This window comes from Schistocerca serialis, chromosome 4, assembly GCF_023864345.2.
Source record: "Schistocerca serialis cubense isolate TAMUIC-IGC-003099 chromosome 4, iqSchSeri2.2, whole genome shotgun sequence".
NCBI classification, from domain to species: domain Eukaryota; kingdom Metazoa; phylum Arthropoda; class Insecta; order Orthoptera; family Acrididae; genus Schistocerca; species Schistocerca serialis.
The window spans coordinates 134,843,802-134,862,701 of NC_064641.1; the positions used below are offsets into that span (position 1 = coordinate 134,843,802).

General features: G+C 35.3%; 1 protein-coding gene across 3 annotated transcripts in view; it reads left to right on the forward strand.

The window, feature by feature from the left end:
* The window catches only part of LOC126473638 (calcium-transporting ATPase type 2C member 1), a 72,691-nt gene extending 55,769 nt beyond the window's left edge, over positions 1 to 16,922 (forward strand). For all 3 annotated transcript variants that reach the window (XM_050100825.1, XM_050100823.1, XM_050100824.1), the window contains exons 14-21: positions 1,042 to 1,212; positions 3,402 to 3,550; positions 3,635 to 3,801; positions 5,403 to 5,588; positions 5,745 to 5,892; positions 5,996 to 6,091; positions 8,743 to 8,884; positions 10,992 to 16,922. In XM_050100825.1, coding sequence (XP_049956782.1) covers positions 1,042 to 1,212; positions 3,402 to 3,550; positions 3,635 to 3,801; positions 5,403 to 5,588; positions 5,745 to 5,892; positions 5,996 to 6,091; positions 8,743 to 8,884; positions 10,992 to 11,113 — 1,181 coding nt within the window. In that variant the 3' untranslated portion in view covers positions 11,114 to 16,922. The remainder of the gene's footprint in view (positions 1 to 1,041; positions 1,213 to 3,401; positions 3,551 to 3,634; positions 3,802 to 5,402; positions 5,589 to 5,744; positions 5,893 to 5,995; positions 6,092 to 8,742; positions 8,885 to 10,991) is intronic.
* Positions 16,923 to 18,900: the final 1,978 nt, after the last annotated feature.

Here is an 18,900-nt window from a genome sequence, read left to right on the forward strand (position 1 = left end):
GATGTAAGTCACATACACAATGAGTGATTTCTGTGCTTTTCTTGCGCAGCAGCAGAAAAAAAGTTTAAGAGTTGACAGTTAACAGTTTCATTTCCCATCTGAACTCCGTAAACAGGAATCTCTGTCTTGTGTAACTGCTGTATGCTCGGAGTATATTATTAAGCTGAATTCTTAGCTTTTTGCCCCTTCTTTTTCTGTCTCAGTCCCAATTTTAACACATCATTTTGTCTGCTCATGCCTAGGGATTTGTTTTCATGGTTCTTCGTTCATGCATGTGAGCTCACTTTATTTGTACTTGTTGGAAAAATGCCATTGCCCCCCTTCATCCTCTTGTCTCCTTGGAAACTGTTTACATTTAGTCTGTTAATATCCTTTGTCAGTGGATAACTGTTTCACTTTAAGATTTTATGGTGCAGTAACTTGTTAGTTAAGATTATTTTCTTACTGCTTCTCTAACTCCGAATACAGAACTTGCTTCTGCCGTGTGTGTACCACATCCTCCTCCTTGCTTCCCATCTTGTTCTTTCTTAAGAGTTCAGAAGACTAGGGATACAACTTGAAAATAAGAAAAGTTCTGTATCTAATAGCACTGTTCTATTATTTCTGTTTCAGTGAACCACAAGTAAATTCTCCTCTTTTGTTCAAAATAATTTATGTTTTATAAACAAATACACAAAATTTTGTCATGTTTTCACCAAATTACAGTGATTCTGAGAAAATATCATTTTATGTCAGAACGAGACCTTTCATAAATTAACTGCTAAATTCTTTTCATAACTGTAATTGAAATTGTGCTCTATCTCTAATGACCTCAATGTAGATTGACTTAAAGTTTAACTGCTGTTCCATTTTCATTCTCGTTAAAGTAAGGTGCATTTCTAATGTGGCTGACAGTAACTGTATTGTAATGACCTTTGACAGTTATGTGCTTATAAGTATTGTTTCAGATAACTGTGTAGTTGCTAAAATAAATGTTTTGTGCAATATTTTTGTGATAACTCTTTGTGTTAATTTAACGATATCATTCTGAATTTTTCCCAGTGATGGGAATGGCAAGAGGCAGTTCACTTCAAGATTTAGTGTACACTGGCCTAGTGGGCATCTGTGATCCACCCAGACCATTCGTACGAGAATCAATACAAACACTAGTGCAGTCTGGTGTGAAAGTAACACTAGTAACAGGAGATGCACAGGAAACTGCAACTGCTATAGGTAAGAAAGTGCTCTAGCAAGAAGTCTTTAAAGTTATCTTACATTGTTTTAATTATTTTACTTTCACTGCCCTTTGGGGCAGCTTTCAGTCATGTAATTCTAGGTGCAGTGTTTATCCAAATGCTCATAATTTAAATAATTTCATCTCTTCTGTTAAATGACTTAAATTATTTAAAAAGTTAAAGGCTAAACTCATAACAGATCAGTATGTGAGGAAAATGTTCTTGCTCCCTCTCAGAGATGATGCTGAAATCAGTGACACTTTGTTATATTGATATATGTTGCCCAAAATATAACTGGAACTGACAAATACTTTATGTGGATTTTTAAAGTAGATAAATCATGTGTTTCCTTCACAAAGACTGACTGGAATACCAACCTGTCATAGAATTTTCATTTCAGATAGTTTATCACCATGGAATTCAATCCAAACATGGTGAATATTTATCAGACGTGTTTTCCTTCTTTTTCAATGACCAAGAAATTTCTGGCACTCTTCAAGCATGCCATACTTGCAGATGATCCTCATTAAGGACATACCAAAACTGCAACCACAAAGGAAATTATTGATGAATTGCACAGTAGTGAAGTGGAATTTTAATGATGAAATAGCTGATGACATGTACATGTCAGGAGATGAATTTGTTCAGCATCATGTAAATAATTCTCCCTGAGAAAATTTGGTGCTTGAGGAGTGCCTCATTTGCGGAATGTTTACCAAAAACAATTGCAATAACACATTTATGAGCTGTGTTGTGATCATTTTAAAAGTAATCCAATCAAACTGTTAAGATGAATGAGGCATGAGTTGTGAAATAAAATCACTGGGTTGAAACTTAGTCTTATACACACAGACACACAGACAGACACACACACACACACACACACACACACACACACACACACACACACATGACCAGTCTCTGGTTGCCAACAGATTTTGTCTCTTACATCACTCACTGCCAGAGACTGTGATTTTTTTTGTGTGTGTGTGTGTGTGTGTGTGTGTGTGTGTGTGTGTGTGTGTGTGTGTGTGTGTTTTGTCTAATTCTGATGAAGTCATTTTTGACTGAAAGCTTACTTGTTTGACAGTCTTTTTGTTGTCCGTATCTGTGACTAAGCATCTCCACTATATGGTGAGCAGTAATCTATCCTTTTCATAAAATTGTCATTAGACTCAGTTTTTTATATCCATACATCTCCACTCATGGACAGCTTGTTGTACACCATTTGCGTATTTTAATATCTTTTGTCTTAAAGTCTCCTTTGTTTTTTCAAAGTGTTTGTAATCTGATGATAGGCTTAAACAGGTAATTATTGATGATGATCATAAACCCTATGCTTGAATATGACCTACTGAAGAATGTAACACAGCAGTTAAAGCACAGGGCTCACATTTAGGAGGAACATGGTCAAATCATCATCTGATGAACTGTTTTTAAGTTTTCTGTGATTTCCCTAAACAAGTTAACGCAAGTGCTCTATTGGTTCCTTTGAAGAGGACCTGGCTGACTTCTGTTCTCATTCTTGCCCAGTCCAAGTATGTGCTCTATTTTTAATTGCTTCATTGTCAACAGGAAATTAAATCCATTTCTTCATCTTCTTCCAAATTCAGCCAGTTTTATTTTTCTGAGTCAGCATTTGTAGAAGTGTGTTGTTATGCATCAAATGCTTTCTTAGGTCACTTTCAAATGCTCATCTGTTTGTTTTTCTGTAACATATGCTTCAGGAGGTAAAATCAAGGTGTATGGTTTACTGTTCCATGGTTGGAAAGTCAGTTGACAAAATTCTTTGCATTTTAACACCCATTGCCAGATTTCCCTGCACATGTCAATAATGACCAAGCCTATTCCAGCAAAGATTGCCACATTGCAATATTAAAACCTTCCTTCTGTGCTGCCTTGATATTAACAAGCCAGTGTTGTTTAAAGAGATGTTCACAATTATACAGATTCTTTCTAGAGATCTCTTCATGTTTCAGTAGCACCTTCTATAGAATAATTTATAGAACACTGTGACAGAAACATTCATAAAAGAGATTAGAAATAGATCCAATTAAGTTTGTGTGGTGTGGTAAATCGTCAGTTTTAACATCTAAATGCTTATATTTGCAAATATTGAACAGTATCTCTCTAGCTGATAAATTGTGTAACTGTATTCTGGAATAAGATTTAATTCTTTGTTTGCAGCTTCAATGATTGGCCTAGATACTATCCACAGCCAGGTTCTGTCTGGAGATCAGATAGACTCAATGACTGATCATCAGCTGGAACAGATAGTGAACAGTGTTAGCGTGTTTTACAGAGTCACTCCACGCCACAAACTATGTATAGTTAAGGTAATTCAGATTGTGCAATATTTCTCACATTATTTATTTCTGCAGAAACTGCAAGCTTTATCATTTTATGTTGTTTGTGATCAGGCGTTTCAGAGGAATGGCATGATTGTTGGAATGACAGGAGATGGAGTAAATGATGGCGTAGCTCTGAAGAAAGCTGACATTGGAATTGCAATGGGAAAGAATGGGACTGATGTGTGCAAAGAAGCAGCAGACATGATTCTTGTTGATGATGATTTTCACACCATTATGTAAGTAGCATTATATGTATTAAAAACAAGGATAAGTAATTTCCTTGTGAACATATTTTTATGGAAATAGTACTTTAATGATGTACAGAAAATGAGATTTATCTGGAAAGACCATGAGCCATGTTGCTCTTAGTAAAGTTTTACTCAGTGGTGGTAGAAAAGTGGTTTCACATGATCAGTGGTATTTTCTTTTGTGTGAATATTTCTATTATAAGAAAATGGACGTAATATACTTGGAGCAGAGGTGCCCTTTAATATAGAATGCTTCTCTTAAAACCATCTTGGCCCTTTACTCATCTGAAAATCTTTTTTTTACAATTGATTGTTATTATTCATTGATTGCTCTAAAATGGGTGTTTGTGATGTGTGGTATTATATGCGATGAGTTCTAAACTTATTTTGTTTATATAAATTATTGAGTTCTATTATCAGTCATTTGTACTTTCCAGTACATTGAACTTTTTGCTTTTGGTATGGTTGTGTGAAAATGAGGCAAGTGTGATTCTGAAATATCCTGGCTAATTAAAACTGTTTGCTGGACCAAGAATCAAACCTAGGACCTATGCCATCTGTGGGCAAGTGGTCTACCAATGGAGTTATCCAAGCACGACACATGACCTGGCCTCACAGCTTACATGTGCTGATACCTCTTCATCTGCCTTCCAAACTTCTCAAAGGTTCCAGGTTAGGGTCCTGATCCAGCACACAGCTCACATTTGCCAGGAAGTTTCATATCGGTGTGCAGCTCACTCCAGAATGAAAATTTATTCTGAAAACAGTCCCTTAAGTTTTGACTAAGCCATCTCTACACAGTATCCTTCCTTCTAGGACCTTCCTGCAAGGTCTGTAGGGGAAATTCTGCAAAGTTTAAAAAATAGGAAATGAGGTACTGGTAGAAATAAAGCTTTGAGGGTGGGCTTTAAGTGGTGCTTTGCTGGCTCGATCAGTCGGGTGCTTGCTCATGATATACAAAACTCTCAGGTTTGAACCCCGATTCAGCACAGAGTTTTGAATGTGCTAGGAAGTTCCAAACTGGCACACACTTTGCTGCAAAGTCAAAACTCACTCTGGAAGGAGGATATCCATCAACATGTCCAGCTGTGGATTTTGATACATGTGAAAACTGTAGTTTTGACAAAAAATGTATGACATGGCTACATCCTGTTGAGATTAAAGTTTTTGAAGAGACATTGGATATGATATAAAGTGGAATAAAAGTAATGGGAGGAGTAATGTCCTTATAGTTGAGTTGTTGATAGTCACGCAAATAGAATGAAAAAGTTTTTCAGGGGACATTGTATGTCCTATTCTGCCAATGTTAAATTATCGAAATTTGTGAACCAATATCTTGGAAAATTTTTAAGACACCAACTTACAATTTTCCATAATTATTGAATGCACCTTTCCAGATACACTGAACTAGAATTGTTACTAAAATTGTAGTAAAACATTGTTGTGTTTAAACCAACTTTTGGATTGATGATGGATTTTCCTTTGTTGTAGTGAATTCATTCACCTAGAGAGCACTTATTTAATATTTTGTTTTACATTGTCTTAAACTCATATAAATATTAAAAAATGATTTTTTCCTCAACTTTCAGATCTTCAATTGAAGAAGGGAAGGGTATATTCTACAACATCAGAAATTTTGTCAGATTTCAACTGAGTACAAGTATAGCAGCTCTTTCACTTATAGCACTTTCAACTTTGATGGGAATACCAAATCCCTTAAATGCAATGCAGATTCTGTGGATTAATATTATTATGGATGGCCCACCAGCTCAGAGGTTAGTTGCTACTTATCTAGCAATTTTCCAACAAAAACTAGTTAACTCTTTTTTTATAGCTAATATAAGGAATAGAGATATTATTAATTTAATGAGCTGCTTCGTGTTACATTATTTCCTTCAGTGGTGGCTACTAATGAACTGTTTTTCTCCTAGTCTTGGCGTTGAACCAGTAGACAAGGATGTCACCAAACAAAAACCTAGAAATGTTAAGGAGCCAATGATCACCAAATCACTTATACTGAATGTGCTGTTGTCAGCTCTTATAATTATAGCTGGAACCTTATGGGTTTTCAAGAGAGAGGTACCGTGAAACTGTTCCTAGTAATGTTCAGTTCTCTGGTGATAAGAGTTTGTCTTGTGTTGCGCTATTTCCCTCTGGACTAACGCATCTCCTGCTTTTACAGATGAGCGATAATGTTATAACACCAAGGGACACAACAATGACATTCACATGTTTTGTATTCTTCGACATGTTCAATGCCCTTAGCTGTCGGTCACAGGTCTGTATTTCATTTTATAAATTTAGTTTCATAGGAAAAAAAAAGATTTAATTTTATTGTTCAGTCTTAAGGTTCATGTATTTTTAATTAAATCTCTCTCTCTCTCTCTCTCTCTCTCTCTCTCTCTCTCTCTCTCTCTCTTCCTGTTTCTCTCTCTTTTTCTGTTTCTGTCTCTCTACTTAAGAGTCACTATTATTTCAGTGTAAAAGATTTTAGTTTAGTTTTGTTTTTAGTACTCTGTTACTGCTGCAGAATTAATTCAAAGAGCAGAAAAAATTTTTTATTTGCTAGTTTCTTTTGAGGTCTGATGTAATAAACTAATTGTCTGTACTTCATATTTTCTTACTCAATTTACTGACTGAAAAGCATAAATAAAATAGTTTACATTATTAATATGATAACAAAGTCCTTGGTGGAATATAAATAATTTGAGGACTTAAGGTTATTGGTAACAAATAGTTAAGGCCCTAAATTGTTGGAGGCATATAAATAACACTTAGAACTTTCCTAGCTTTGAGACAAATCCTTCTTTGTAGTTGTAGAGTACATATACATACAGAAAGGTATTTCTGTACAGCTGCATTGTCCTGGCTAAAGAGATTGCCCTTGCTCTACAGTCAAGCTGTTTCATTTCCTGTCTTTAATACTTCTTGTCCTCTTCTGAAATGAATCAGTGACAAAAGTGACTCTAAAAATGCTTGTTGGTTGCTGCAAATATCTCGTAGCTGTTTTTTATTTTTTTATTTCCACATTCGGAACATGTTTCTGGCTCAGCCCATGGTCTAGTGATGTGCCAGCAATAAAAATTTGGCCACCTGGCATTGTGCTAGCGCAAGGTGCCCTACATTGGCCACAGTGTGCATTAACTGCAGCTCTGGCTCTGGTACAGTTGGTTTCTGTCTTTGCAAGTGGGAAGTTATTGCACCTGATATACCAAATGCATTTCTTGATGTGCAGCATTTACAACAGCCTCTTAAGCTTATATAATTGCATGTAGTATGCACATTTTTGCCTATTTTGACATCTTCGATTTTTTAAATTATTTTTGTATGTTTGTGAGCCTTGCAATTGTGTGTATTTGCATTTGCATTATTGGGATGTTCATTATTTGTATTATATATTGTTTATTATATGTATTATTTGTATTTATTATATGCTATATTATTATATGTATTATTTTTAATTGGATAGATAAAAAAAATCTACTCACCAAGTGGTGGCGGAACACACACATAAAATAGGTTTGTAATTAGGCAAGCTTTCGGAGCCTGTGGCTCCTTCTTCAAGCTGAAGGATTGAAGGGAAGGGAAGAGGGGGCAAGGAAAAGGACTGGAGAGGTCTAGGAAAAGGGGTAGAACTCGGGAACTCAGGTCAGGGGAGACTTACCACATGGGATGAGAAGAAAACACTGATTGTTGGGGATTGCATCAGATGGGATTTGAAAACATGAGAACTTAAAGGTGGAAGACAGGGTAATATGCAAGACAGAGATCATGCTTAAACATCACACATGAGTTCGTAAATGTGAAAAGCTAAGTGCATTGTATGTAACAGAGGTGGGACAGGGACAGTGAAAAATAGACGGGTAAGACAATGACAAGTGTTGGAAACTAAAACAGAGTGAAGAATAGTTACTGTGAAGAAATGCTCAGATGGAAGAAATTAACATAAATTGTAATTGTAATCCCAAATTATAAGTGCTGACAGGTCACCTGATGATGGGCTGGGTCCAAAACATGTTGTGAATGTGGAAATTTAAGAAAAAAAGAAAAAGAAACCTGCAAAAACAGCTATGAGAATTGGTTTCAGCTACAAACAAGCATTTTTAAAGTCATTTATACTATACTATATTATGTCATGGTTGCCTATCTCTAACAGGACTTTCAGTGTGAACTAAATGAATAAGTGACTTTATTTGGAGTAAAATAAAATTACACATTTCCCTTTGAAACTATTAGTCGGATAAAATAATCATACATCTTAAGGAAAGCAGATACCAACTCCAGAAAAGGTCTTTCACTGATAGTCCTCAGCAACTTTCCAATCATGTAACTTCACAATATCCTATGTTTAACGAAAAATGATAGTGTGCATTTTGTCATATCATTGAAATAAAGAATGTCATATTGGTGCCATTCAGCATTCTAAAAAATATGGTGTCCCTGTCTGGATTTATGTGAAAATTGAAGAATGTGAGTTTTGCATCGTGCTCCTCTTATATAGGGGCCATGGACAGGAGGGTCATAGCAGCAGTCATGACACTGATGTTTGTAGGTATAGAGAAGACAGTAAATGATGTGTAATGAAATTTTTGGTGACCTAACAACACATTTATAATACAGTATCTACAAAAACTAAGTCTAATCACTACAGTCAAAGTTAATGGTACATCATATCAGCTTCACATCATGCTATACAAACCATGTATACTGTTTCATACCTCACCTCAGTACTGTATATCATCAAGTCACTTATTCTAATGCAGCACATTGATTGAATGATATTCCATAATAAAATGTACACTTATCCCCAGGTTAATGTAAAAATTTGGAAGTGCAAGCACACAAGGAAATAATCATTAGTTTCTGTTTGTTGCAAGTATTTTTTTAGTGTTACTTTGTTGATGTGTGATCTTTTTTTTTCTTTTACAGACTAAATCAGTGTTCACAGTTGGTCTCCTGAGTAATAAAATGTTTCTGCTTGCTGTGTCACTTTCTGTGTTAGGTCAGATGCTTGTTGTCTATTTCCCACCCCTTCAGAAGGTGTTCCAAACTGAAGCTCTTACACTTACAGGTAATAATAATCATTATCCATAAGTTTTTTCACAGTTTTAAATCAGAAGTCTAAAACTGAAAGCCATATGTCACTTTTAAAGATATTAGATGAAATTCCAAGTGTAATTTCATTCACCTTGTGGAACTGCGTGTCTTATGTAGACAGGGTTTCTGTTCCTGTTGTACGAATTTTTCCCTTCTAGTTAAACGTCATAAACCTAAGAGTCGCAGTTTAGGCAGAATGGAAACTGAAACAAAACAATATATGTAGAGGCACTTAAGAGTCAAAGAACATTTCAAAATTGTTTTTCTCTTATAGCCAGATGCGTTCCCAATTCCATTGTCACACTGTAATTACTGACACCTGATTAATACTGTATCATCATTTATCAAGGTATGAGATACACAACTGTGTGAGTACCTTTGAAGCAGTAGGTGAGTGTGCATACAGTATGTTTGTTTCTTTATGTCCAGCCAAATCGAAGATTCTGCTTTTTTCGCACAATCTTTGAAAGTGACATTGTCACATTTACTATGTTCTGTGTGGTTTGGTCTTGTAGAGAGAAAAATGCCGTTTTTAGTTTTGGTCTTATGTACATGCTTATTCTTTGCCATCTAGAGCGTGCAACCCCCCCCCCCCCCCCTCCTTTCCCCACACACACACACACACACACACACACACACACACACACACACACACACACATTGTTACTGTCTCTCAGCACAGGAAGATGATAACTGGGTTAGCTGGTTTTAAATATTGCATAGAAAATTAGAATTGTCAGCCCAGCTGGACACACAAATACATGCTGTTGGTCACTCTGGGAAAAAACAGTAATCACAGATTGCCATAAAATTCAAATGATTGGTATTTATAGGTGGATACAGAATAAGACATTGGGAAAACATTTCTGTTTCCCATTTTTAATTGTATTTATATGAAGATAGTCACTGTTCTCGAAAGAACAGATACCATTGATGACCATGCAGCTTCTCTAGAATAAATGATAATTAATTGAAACCCTCAGCTGCCAACAGGTGTTGTTGATATACCTCGATGGGGTCAGCCGAAAATGTGTGCCCCGACTGGGACTCAAACCCAGGATCTCCTGCTTACAAGGCAGACACTCTATCCATCTGAGCCCCCTAGGATGCAGATGAATATCGTGACTGCAGGGACTTATCCCTTGCACGCTTCCCATGACACCCGCATTCCCAACTGTCCGCATTCCCCCACAACACCTGTCAGCAGCTGAGGGTTTCAATTAATTATCATTTAATTGTATTGTTGACTTCTTAGCAAGTGGGCAAAGTGGAAGAGTGTGGTAAGATATAAACAATAATTTTGTGAATTTCTTTGTTTCTCCAGCAAAATGATGCTATTATGCAATAGGATTTCTTTTCACATGTTCGTCAAATTAAACAATACCATTAAAACTACAGATAAAATCTGTATAGAGAAGTTTTAAAATATTCTGCTTTCTGTTGTATACATACCTGTAACATTTATATTTAAAATGAAGTTAGAGAGAATGGACATAAACAGACATTTCTAGCCCCTTATCCCCATTTCCTTTTGTTCTAGTTTTATGTTGAGAGTGGTGTGTTACAGTTCATAAATGTGGAAATAAGAGTGCGTCTGAATAAATGAAGAAGGCAGTCCTTTTGAAATGACACTTTTCTGTAGAAATGGCATGCACACACAGACTAGGTTATTGAATTAAGAATTTGTAAACCTGCATAGTTTAAGAAAGTCTTTTGATTTTTATGAGACTAACCTTAATCTACTTGACTATGTTTAGATAAGGACTTGTTGATTTTTTTCTGTGAAAAGAAGGAATTTGTTCTAAGCAGTTGGACGTTTGCTCAAGGACAACTTTAACATTGCTACTTTTGCATTTCTTTATTTTCATTTCTCATTTCTGTGTCATGTACATGCATCATCTGAAAGGACTGACACAGATACTGTGTTTTGGCCATATCTTTATAATGTTGGTTAAATACATTTAGCGATTGATGTTGAGGAATGTTTCTTGATTATTTATCTGCTGCCTCCCTTATCGTATCATGTACAGCGGAGCTGTGTTCTGAGTGCAGGACCTAATTTTGCTTTCATTTTTGTGCAGATATTTTGTTCCTTGTCAGTCTGACGTCAACGGTGTTTGTTGTTTCTGAGCTGAAGAAGTTTATGGAGAGGCATCTGGAGAAGCGTCAGAAGGCTTTCAAATCTGAACTTGACTTCGTATGACAGTTAAGAAAAACCAGAAGCAAGGCCCGAGTCGACTAAAATATACAGTCACAGAACTGGTACTGTCAGTATACAGCCCAGTCTCTGTCTTGAGGTGGTCTCTTCTGGTACAAAAATCAAAATGAGAAAGACTTTATTGGTGAACCATTCAGAAAATCCATAATAGTGACTAGAATATTGTGGCATTTGTTGGTGACTAAGGGAAACTTCAATTATTTGCATATTTATTTTTCATTCATCATTTTGCATTATTTATATTTTTATAAGCACTAGTTAACATTCATGCTGTCATAGAAGTTATTGAAGTTTCCTGTGGTAATGCTTTTGATAAGTACCATTGATGCATATTCTACATAGTTGAAGGATGTATAAATTATTTACATTTTTTGAGAGTAATGTGCTTTTGCATTGAATTTTTCTTATTAATTTGTACTTTATTTATTAGATACAAGCAACTGAAAAAATAACACTGCAGGTGGAGCTGTGATGGAGGAAAGCAAGAATTGACAGTTACTTACTTGAAACAAAAGCAAAGTGAACTGTTACATCATTGAACAGTGGTGTGTCTCTCTTGCCCATTTTTATTGTGATATACAGGGGACACTATACAGTGGTTGTGTGTGTTTCCTTCCTTTGAGTATTTTTTCTAACTTTGTAAATCTTTAATGAACATTATAATCTTATAGATGGTAGATGATCCTGAAAAGTGATTGGTGCTTTCTGTAAATATTTGCAGATGATAAACTAAGAGAGAATGTAGCTGTGAATGAAGTTTTAAGAAGCTAGCTGTACAAGGCATCTGTCACCAGCTTAAAAATTGCTTAATGCCACTATAATGTTCTTTGTAAAAGGATGTTTCTATAAAGGGCCAAGCCCTAAATAGATGCAGCCTTATATAGCGTGACCAGGTCCTTATTGAGGAGAGCTGGGAGAACAGTGTTATACCTGTATGTCAGTTTTCTTCTTTACCATGCTTAAAAATTTCAACATTAGTATTTTAATATCATTCCCTATAACATTGTCTTCTTAATTTCTGTTCTCAGCTGTGATAAAATGATTTAATCTTAAGAAGATCCATCTTTGCAACTCTAGGTATTTCTGCCTATTGATTTTATATCATATCAACCTACAGTTGAATTCATTGTAATGTGTATTAATAATTGCACTTTCCATATTATTGGCCTGTGGAGTTCTGGTTTTGCATTATAAATGAAGATAATCATAGCATTTTATTCAGTCTCATTTTCAAAAATATATTTGCACAAGAATGAATACTGGCTAGCAAATTCCAAAATTGTAGCCAAAGATTTCTGTCCAGCATAATGTGCAGAAGAAAATGGTTAGTGAGCTCCTGTTATAATATGTCTTTCTTGCAGAATAATAGCCAAGTGTTTTAATCGGGATGAAGTTCACTGGTAGTTACCTTACATAGGTCAGAGTTGCAGAACTGTAGTTTCTAGTGCATTTCTTATAAAACACAGATGTGAAATTTCATGTAGTGGAAGAATTCAAAAGATTCCTGTATTGCAGTTTGTACTGTAAGACATTCTATAAAACTATCCTGTGGTTATAGAAGTACGTCACCTTAATGTGTGGCCAAGGCACTACTAATAGAAAAGTAACTGATTTCCACTAGTTAAATAATAATATACTGCATCTATGCTTTAGAACTTTTCTAGATTACACAAATGTGATAACTGAATATATTATGTTGAAAACTATTGACACTATTTAGAATCATTTAATGTTGTCAGTATATGTGTGGGGTGACAACTGTGTGTGATATAGTAAGATAGTTTTTGTTGACATTTATTGTTCCATGTGTTGTGTGTAGGCATAAGTACAGAGCGCCTTCTCAGTATTTCTATTCTTCTAATTGATCTTTGCACTGTTACCTGATGTTACATCTTTAATAAACTGTTGTTCTGAGAAGTAGGTTATACCATAATGATTCTTTTATAAATACAATATATTTGACACTGGGGATTGTTTTCTTGATTTTCTTAAAATGCATTTATGAACTGTGGAACAAATCCAGAAATTTAGTTAGAATATTGTAATTTCTTGTCACAAAATGAAGGCTATGACAGTGTTAATATTTTAGTTGGTCATGAGTACTTAACTAGGTCTTTTGATAAAACAAGACTTACTTGTACATGAGACAGATTATTGATTCTTAAATTTAATATTTTAGATTATTTCATATTTACAGAAGATTGGAAGTAAATACATTTCTTTTATGTAAAATTTGTTGTCCTGGATAAGAAAAACAGTAAATAGATCGAAAAACTCAAGAATCTGTTGCCAAGTATTGGTTGACATGTTCCATTTTGCTTTGTGAGATGTCTGTGAAGAAATTTTGTGTCTTTTTCAGTACTGTTCAGACAAAGAATTGTGTACCTTTTAATAACTGACCAGATTATTGAATAGCCAGTTGTAATTGTAAAAGTGTACTTACTAGAAATAAATGTATAGCATATTTTTCAAAAGTACTATAATTTACAGAGTGCATGATGTGATTCTGACCATAATGGGTTGTATAGAAGTATTATTCAAATTACAGCATTTGTAAACGCCAAAGTTCTCTTTTCTTGAAATACTGAAATATGTTATTTAAGAAAAATTAGTACTTTTCCATTTGGACTTGAATTAAAAAGCAGATTTTGAGGAAAGTGTCCATAGCTAATTTAAGAGTAATAGCACTTGCTTGATAAATTATCAGTTTTCCATAGCCTTTTTCTTATATAAATTGTAGAAACTTAGTCTGTATCTGTTTCTTTTCGTATGTGATGTTTTCATGAACAGTGTTTGTTTGATAAATATGCAGCAAATTTTCTGTAATTTTCTTTTTCAAGCCTGCTATGGACCTGAAACATTGTACTGTTCATTTGAGCTGTTGAAGTTCCTCATGGAAAGTGGCTCATGATACACCAGGTCTGTCTGTTGTTGTGGTCTTCAGTCCGAAGACTGATGCTGCTCTCCATACTAATCTGTCCTGTGCAAGCTTCTTCACCTCTGAATAACTGCTGCAACACACATCCATTTGAATGCCCTTACTGTATTCAAGCGTTGGTCTCCCTCTACAAATTTTTGCCACCCCAGACTTCCTTTCATTACCAACTTGACAGTTCTTTCATGCCTCAGGATGTGCCCTATCAAATTATCCCTTCTTTTAGTCGAGTTGTACCATAAATTTCTTTTTTCCCCAATTAACTTCAGTATCTTCTCATTTGGTATTTGACCTACCCACCTGATCTTCAGCATTTTTCTGCATCACCACATTTTGAAAACTTCTATCTTCTTCTTGTCTTAATTGCCTATCGTCCACATTTCACTTCCATACAAGGCTACAGTCCTGGCTAATACCTTCAGAAAAGACTTTGTAACACTTGAATTTATATTAGATGTTTACAGATTCCTCTTTTTCGGAAATACTTTCCTTGGTCAGACAGTAGAAAACATAAAAGCCACAAAAGCTGAGTTTTTTCCATTTTCCTCCTTTTTCAATTGTCAGGTGTGTCAACTTATCATTAATTCTGATGTTATATTTACATCTTCATTTCTGTGCAACATGCTGTAGAGGAAGTAAATCAATGCAGCAATCTGTAAGTGGTACATACAATGGTCTGGTCACAAAAGACTCTGACGTTACTGGTGTTAAATTGCTCTAAAATATTGTAGGGAATCCTCATATTTCTAAAGTTAATTTTAGCTTCACAGAACTGGCACTTCAGTTCCTTTTGTCAGGAAACCATATGTAACCTATAATTTCAGTAACCATTTGCTTGAATTAACACTGCTTGCTTTTTTGGCAACAGTGGAAAATGGAAATGAGCATTTGGCGTAATTGGCTGGGAGGCCCCTTACAGGCCAGGTCCGGCCGCCTTGGTGCAGGTCTTATTGATGACCATTTGACTGTTTGATGGATACTGTTGTGGAAAAATTACATTTCTTCATTGGAGTATGCTTAGCAGTTTTAATTGTAAACACAAACTGCTTGAGCTGGAAATGTTATCAGATTGTGCCTACAAAATTGTAGAAAGCTTGGGTACAAAGTAATATACAGACTTCCTTTTAGTAAAAATTACATTTTTATGACAACTTCATTATTTCAAGTGAAAGAAAGATGCAAATGAGTTTGTCTGTTATGTTTATTTTTTAAATAAAATTTGTGTTACCTGTCAACAAAGAGTGAAATGGCATTGTAAACTCTGACCCATTATCTATTTTCAGCAAAGAAGAGTGTTGTTGAAGATATTTTACTTTATTGTACACTTATGATATCTTCTAACTGATAATCATGAAGTCAATTTTTTTGTTTCTTTTGTTGTTAAATAGGCATTTATGTGACTATAACCTTGTTTTAGTTTTACGCAAGAAGACAAATTTGATGGTAATATTCTGATCTGCAATTGGTCACTGCATTTCAGGAGTAAAGCCTTTCCCACCCCCCACCCTCCTCCCCTCCCCTCCCCTCCCCGAAGAAACAGAACTTGAGAATACTGTGACAGCCTTCTGTATATTTCTGTATAGAAATAAGTAGTTCTAATTTGGTTCACATCTAATTTGTTGACAGTACACAGTTATCAACACTTTTTAGTTAGTTTCTTTCTAAAATCATCTTTAGTTTATAGTTCCTGTTTAAAAAAAAAAGTGTCAAGGTTTCTTATAAAAGTACCTTTACAAAATCTGTATAATAGTAGAAAGTCCTTGGTGGAATGCAAACAGTGGCATAAGGAGAGAGCAGTATAATTGTGGAGAGGGGGCGAGTGAAAACATTATATTCCCTTGATTCCGTGTCACCTAATAAGCTTACTTCTCAACATAGAGAGAATGTAGCTCTGGGTGTGGTACTGTTAAAGTCCCCATTTGTGTGTCTAAGCAGTTTATCGTATTCCCCATATGTTGGTAATTGTCTTGTTTGCCTTTCACAAATTTATTTCCGTAGTATTTATTACTCCGTTCGAAAATAAATTAAGATTTCTCGGTTATGGTGCACGAATAATAGGCTGCTTCATAAGGAAAAAGTATCTGTTTTGATTATTTAACACAATAACCAGTTCTGATCAAAATAGTAAAGCTAATTTGAAACAATGAATGAATTTATTAGTTCTGTTCCTGCAAATCATATTAATACAGTGAAATTCTGAGTTGTTCTCTGGTGTGGTTGAGAGTTTAATCTTGAAGCCACTAGCCAACAGTGTGTTTCAGCATGATTGTGTAGTACATGAATGTGTAAATGGAAATATTGGTGCATGATCAAATGTGTATGTATTTGTTGTCAAGAATAGTTTCATTGATAATGTTCTATTTTTATCCTTGGTGCTGAGTTAGTGTGTTTTGTTTGACTGTTGCTAGGTGTATATAATGATATTATTTTAGGTAAAGGAAACAAGACACTAGTTTTTATAATGAGGAAACACAAGCAGTGACAGTATTTGATGTGTAGTACTTGTTACCTCATGAAAACATTCTTACATCGTGGTCTCATAGGGTATAATTAATAATGTTTAAGAAAATGTTGTTTTGTTTACAAACCATTAATGTTAAAGAATTTGTTATACATTTATTTTTTTACATTTGTCAATGGTTTGGTAGTTTTTATTTTTAGCCATATTAATGTTTCAATAATGTTTAGAAATTTGCTGTCTGTGCAGCTTTCTTTTGCTTTTTAAAATCACAGTATATCTGCAGTGTTACTTTAATTTTGTTCTTATTTCACGTTCACCAAAAGCATTTTTTTCTCATTTTGAATTTTAATTTTGTATAATTTCAATGTACCAGAAAATATATTGCTACCTCTTTGTTACTTTTGTTTTTATTTATATCTGTTCATGCACCCACTGTCCACCCAAATTAAGCCTCAGTTGGCTACGTGTGTGACATGATATGTATTGTTTACCATAACCACTTTCTTGAAGAAATTTCTTATTCGGTGAAACTGTTTGAAAGTTGAACACTCTTTGAGTTACACAGACAATATACTGATATATTCTATTGTACATTTTTGCTGACACCGACATATATAAAGGAACTTTAGAACATCTTGGTACCAGAGCTTCACCTGTTGATTTTGAATTGGAACTGTTTGTATCTTCGCTTTTTTTATCAATCTTGTACAGTAAGCTTTGTGGGGAAGAAAATAGCTGGCTGCTAAATTTGTTAAGAACAAGTGTTTATTGTTTCAGCTATTTCTACTTGCCTATGTCCTCACTTATGTCAAGTATCCATAATTACTCACTGAAGAATCAGTCTTCAGTTTTTGTGCTGCTTTTGCATTAATTCACTGCCATGTAGTGGGATTTGCTGTCATTTGTCAGATTGTGTGATTTTGCATAAAGGTCACATAGGTTGTTGTGTGGACATGAAATAATTCTACATAGATATATTTTGTTTATTTTTAAAACTAATCTTGATATTCTTGAGAGTTCTGAGACACCTGTAAAGTGGTATTCAGTTTCTTGTTTACAACAAAGGCTGTACCTGAATTTTCATTCCACCATGTTCCTCAATAATAAGGATGTCCTGTTTTTCGATTTTACACCACATTCTTGATAACATTATAACATCCAATTTGGTTTTGTTTATTCTGACTCTAGGAATCTATCTTTGGGTCCCTAAACAAAAGGTAGTAGGGTTCTAAACCAACAGTATTGTCTGTTCAGCCAAATGTAATGTACCAAGGAGTGGGGGCCGAATAAAGTGTGTGTGTCCCATCATCTTCACCCACTGCATTAGTTCCCTCAGTCCACAGCTCCTAACCTGCTTTCATCTGTGTTGAGGTATTGTCATGCTGGGATCTTCCACACTGTAGCAAAGCCTCCAACAACTGTATCCTTGCTACACTACCCTCTGGGGGCCTTCAGCCCAGGCCTGAGTGCATCCAGATACCAATCAGGGGATAAATGTGGCTTGTTGACCAAATCTTTGTTATCTGTAATGTGTTTAGTCCAGAGGAACTTTAACTCACTGCCCCGTGTGCAGGCGATGTTGGTGAGCAACTCATCCATATTTGTTGCCCAAATAGTGATCCATAAAGGTTGTTATGTCATTGGCAGTTATAATTTGTAATTTGAGTAAAAGTGTGGATTCCCTTAATCACTGATATTTAGTTAACACCCATCCCCCCTCCTCCCCTCCAACTTTCTAAGTCATGATTTTTCCGTTAATGGAAAACACATCAGACACAACCTTAAGTGCCTTGTATATCCTGTTTTTAAGTGTACGTGTTCTTGAATGGATCTAGAACACGAAAATTTCACTTCCATTCTCGAACTGGAAGTACACAAGATTGTTTTATTTTGCTGTAGATGTTCATTGTCATAGTTGTTGCCATTATCATTGTCATCAATACCAGGGAGCTCTTCCAGCAAGGAATGATTTGCACCAGTCTGTTTCTGTCTTGGTAGATTTTCTCCCTCGTCACAGCTCTCCTTTCCATTCAAGGTCTTCTCTAGTTTGGTCCAGCCAATCTTTCTTGTACTTTATCCTCTCGCATTTCTTTCCCAGTACAGGTGAATAATTCTGTTAGTCTGCATCTGTTTCACACAGCAAAGTGCTTCAACCTTTCCTGCATTGTCACTTCCACTTGCACACCTCTCATTATGTGCTCATTTTTGAGCTTGCCTCCCTGGTCTTTTGTAGAACAGACATAAGACATTTCACATCATAAGTTTATAGTGATTTATGTGCCTTGTTTTTATGACACAGTTCTCCAAACTAGAGGGCATGATGGGAAGAAGGAGAGATGATCATGGTCTGTGTACACAGGAACAACCTTATCCGAG